This window comes from Morone saxatilis, unplaced genomic scaffold, assembly GCF_004916995.1.
Source record: "Morone saxatilis isolate NCDOM2014 unplaced genomic scaffold, NCSU_SB_2.0 Contig4, whole genome shotgun sequence".
Classification (NCBI taxonomy): domain Eukaryota; kingdom Metazoa; phylum Chordata; class Actinopteri; family Moronidae; genus Morone; species Morone saxatilis.
Window position 1 is genome coordinate 15705592 of NW_023339984.1, and position 4607 is coordinate 15710198.

At 41.4% G+C, this 4607-nt stretch overlaps 1 protein-coding gene across 1 annotated transcript in view; it reads left to right on the forward strand.

Moving 5' to 3' along the window:
• The window catches only part of ankrd46b (ankyrin repeat domain 46b), a 9893-nt gene extending 5607 nt beyond the window's left edge, over positions 1-4286 (forward strand). The window contains exons 3-4 of the mRNA XM_035675061.1: positions 1504-1662; positions 3097-4286. Coding sequence (XP_035530954.1) covers positions 1504-1662; positions 3097-3313 — 376 coding nt within the window. The 3' untranslated portion in view covers positions 3314-4286. The remainder of the gene's footprint in view (positions 1-1503; positions 1663-3096) is intronic.
• The last annotated feature ends 321 nt before the right edge of the window (positions 4287-4607 follow it).

The following is a 4607-nucleotide window of genomic DNA, read 5'->3' on the forward strand; positions in this document are numbered from 1 at the left end:
AAAAAAAAAATCACAATTCTCATAAAAGGATTTTGTTCCATCTCTTTCTAGGCTAAATTATATGTGTCCTCTCTATCAAGTGTTTGCCCCATAGAATAAAAGTCCAAGGAAATGCAAACATACTCAGTTTACAGTAAAATAAATCAGAGAAAGGACGTAAATCCTCACATCTGATAGGCTGGAAACAGTTTGTCATTTTTTTTATAGTAAAAACTGACAAACGATTAATCAATTAACAAGAGCAAGAGTTGCAGCTCTGCCTCCTTTATATAATCGATTGCGACTCTTGACTGCAACTACTCACATCACATAAATGGTTATTCAGATATTCAGTTGGAAAATGCACAGTACATCCATATGTGAAGCTAATAAGAGCGTTAGAGTGGCTCTTTGGTGGGAGACTGACAGGGCTAGGGCACCGTCTGTGGCTCAACTACATTGCTGTGGTTTATTCCCGTGGAAAAATGGTTCACACAGCCAGTGACGTAGCGCTGCTGAGTAAGTGTGGTGGTGAGTCTGTGCAGCTTGCCAAAGAGTGAGTGTGTTGCAGGGCTATTGTAAGTGAAGTAAGATATCTTCCCTCGGCCTAATGAAACAGGTGGCATGATGGATTCTATGAAATCGAACCCACCAGAGTGATTTTGGAGCCCTGGATTAAAATAAATGGATGTTAAACAAGGGTGCGATTTCAAGATAAGATGAGCCCGTCTGGAAAAGACTAAACACAAACAGTGTTGATCGTGTATAAAATGTTGGGTGGGTCAGGTCCAGCTCATCTAATCTAATGCAAAAGATTCCTTCTCAAGAATGTGTCGGATCGCCGTGGGAACTGTTCTTTGTTCATTGTCACCTCACAGTAATTTGTGAACTGTGTCGTGTTCTTGTTTGCACATGTTTAAGTAAGCTATCATTAGACTTCAGTTTGGCGTGCGTCAGGTCTTGCTCATAACTTTCCCCTAAATATGTGAAGTAATTTCCAATTTCCAACTGGCGTTCGTCAGTTTTGTTACCAATAAAACTAATGATACATTCTTTTCTAGTTAACTGGTATCTTTACGCAGAATGTACACCGTTTATTAACAAGTGTTAAGGAGCACAAGTGTGTTTATTTAGGGCTCTTGTAATGAATCCCAACTATAAGCCAGCTGCTGTGACCTCAGTTACTGTCGGCACACCACACTGCTTTCCCATTTCCTTTCAAGTGTTTGGCAACTACTTAACTGAGACCGACATAGGGAAACCACACAAGAAGTAATCCTACTTTCAATTGAGTCAGTGTTATTGTATCAGTATTCAGGGAGTTCCACCACATCATGCCGCTGTATTTATTTCTAGTGTGGGTTTCTCGGTGCCTGTTAATCTCCATTTCATTATAGCTGTACTGTAAATGTGTGTGTGTGTGTGTGTGTGTGTGTTGGCTGCTGAACTATAGTTTCCTCCGCAGCACTCGATGTTTTCCTCGGGTCTGACAGCGGCGGGTCTGTGTGTTATCTTGCGTTACAGTAACCACAATGGATCGACCCCTCTGGTGCTGGCGAAGAGACGCGGGGTCAACAAAGACGCCATCCGTCTGCTGGAAGGACTGGAGGAGCAGGAAGTGAAAGGCTTCAACAGGGGACCCCACTCCAAACTGGAAACGATGCAGATGGCTGATAGTGAGAGGTTAGTGTGTGTGTGTAGGTGGACTGCGGGACGGTTGTGTGGGTGTGTGGAGCCGGAGATAGCGAGTTTAAACTGGACTGATCCAGGGTCAGTGTGATATTCAAACGGAAGTTGATTAGTCATAAAGCCCTTTGTTGTTTTTTTATGAGGGCAGTGGTTACAAAAGCAAACACACTTCCTATAGAAAGAAACCAACAGGAAGATAAATTGAAAAAATGGGTCTGTAAAAGCTTTTATTTAAAGCTAAAACTCTGTACAGAAAAAAATACAATAAAAGTTCAAAGATAAGGCGATTTCATGTTGACATGGTGAAAATTTAAAATGTAAATCAGGGGGGTTAAACTCATTCGTACAGCCCAATCTGACCTCAAGTGGGCTGGACCAGTAAAACCACTGCATGACAACGCATAGATGACTTCACATTGGTCCTTTTCTTTTATTGTACAGTAGTACAGATACATAATTAATGAACACCCTGATATCAACTAGGGATGTCTCAATAGCAGAAATGTAGTAGTCAGTACCAATATCAGTGAAATTCCACTGTTCTAAATAACAAAGTAGACTTTAAACTAGCCTAACAAAGTCTCTGTCATCTCTTTTTGGTCTGGAGTGAATCTCTCTCTCCCTTCAAGCCCTGCAGGGTTTGTAGCTCCGCTGCGGGCTTTACCTGCGTTACCAGAACAAAACTGTATTCCCGCTGAATGTTTGTTTTCGTTCGTCTGTGCGTCTTTTTGACATTTTCACATTAATAAATGAAGTTAAACACCATTTAACGGCAGACCAGAGGAATCTCCGGTACTGTAGTCCGTCAAGCATCTGCTCTGCTGACATCCCTAATTTCAACGTGTCTTTTCCCACATTGAATCAGTGGATTGTCATTAGACTCGCTGTGGATTTACACCAAACGTTCAGTCACATGTATTTTGAAAACTCACATTCTCCTGTACTGAAGCTGCTCGCTGTTTAACTCCTGAAAGCCGACACCTCTCAGCACTCACAAGCCCACACAATAGCAGGTGTCACTCACACAACAATTACAGAATGTCATTTAAGTGCTGGTGTGTGAGCCTGGAAATGTATTTTATGTTTTATTGTTGCTCATAACAGAAACAGCTTGTTCACAAATGTAACTAATGCAGGTCTCATATTTCTTTCAGTGTTGTGGAAACTGGTTGAACTGAAACTGGACTCCTAATTCATTTCATATTAGCTTTGGCTGAAAATGCACTTTAGCCCAAAACAACTCTTTTGATGTACATACGGTCATTTGAGTGTTGTTGTTGTCAGTGTTATGTACATTTGTCATATCTCCCATCTCCCGGTTGCAAAACCTCCAACTGAAACCAGAGCGTACTCTTTGAACACTGCATCTACGAGTGAGTCACAGTGAGTTACAGTCTGTCTGTCTGTCTGCCCGTCTGTTTCCCTCAGCGCCATGGAGAGTCACTCTTTACTCAACCCGAACCTCCAGAGCAGCGAGGGGGTCCTGTCCAGCTTCAGGACCACTTGGCAGGAGTTTGTGGAGGATCTGGGCTTCTGGAGAGTGCTGCTGCTGCTCGTGGTCATCGCCCTCCTCTCCCTGGGGATCGCGTACTACGTCAGCGGCGTCTTGCCTTTCTCCACCAGCCAGCTGGAGCTGGTGCACTGAGGGGGAGAGCAGAGAGGACGGTGTTAAAGAAGAAGAAGCATGGGGTAGTGAAATAACCAAGTGAAGTTCCGCTTTCAGTGCTTATACCAGAACACAAACCCAGATTTCTGTTTTATTTGCAGGCCAGATCTCGTCTTGATTGTCTAGACAGGGAGACATCGTATTGTTGTTAGAAAAATGATCTAATTATTTCTAAAAAAGAAGTTAACCAAAAGAAGAAAACTGACACTAGACACTAGAAAAAAATCTACTGCAAAGCTTGAGGGGATTACCAAGTCTTCTGTAGCTCATACTAAGGAATCATTGGTCTTGTTTGAATATTGTGTAACATATCCCCTTTAAAATGAGATCTCAGTTAAAGCTGACTCATTGGAGTGAGGAAAATACGACCATCTTGTTTTCTTAACACAACGACATTTCCTTTTAATCTCTGTCATACTGTTTGTTCTGTTACGAGCTGTATATTGCCAATGTTTTTGTATCTTCTATTTTTCTTATTTGTCAGATTTTTTCATTTGTGTTATTTATCAAATATCCTCTGTGTTCATTATCCTGCGTATACTGTGTGTTTTTGTTCAAACTCCTCTACCCCGCGTCTAACATTTCATCGATCTCTTGTTCCCATTGGAGTTTGCGTTGTACTTCGACTGCGTGCCCTTCTGAGATAAAGCTCCGTGTTCGACAGCTCTTTAAGACATTCCCGCCAGCAGCATGAGGCTTTGTTGCATTGAAAAACGCTACAGTGTAAACATTACAGAGAGGCACAACGCTCCTAAACTGTAGGATTATTATCCATTTAATGATTATTGTTTCATTGTACATTAATTTTATCTTCATGTCCCTGTAAACCATGTAGATTTTATTTGTTGTTGTTTTTTTCCACTTGATTTTCAGTGTACAATAACACATTCGCAGTACATCCTAATTTTAAGGTGGATAAATGAATAAAATCATGTGTATGTATGATTCTAATGAACTATTGTCAGATGTCTCATTTCTCTGCTCAGCGGCGCTTTAATGTAGCAGCTACTGTGGTTACGTTTATTTACAGAGCAAACAGGTTGAAGTGCTTTACAAAGCGATTAAATGAACGCAGGCATACAAAGGGGATGTAAGTAAGCATGGGGTGTGTTGATATAAGAACACACAGCATTGGCACTAAAGTAAACTGTTCAGGAATGTGATTATGGTGATAATAAGGAGGTTAAAGATAAGTAATGGGTATTTAACTGGGTAGATAGAGGAGGGAGACAACTAATGTCTTCCTGCTAGTGTCAAATCTCGCTGCTGTTGC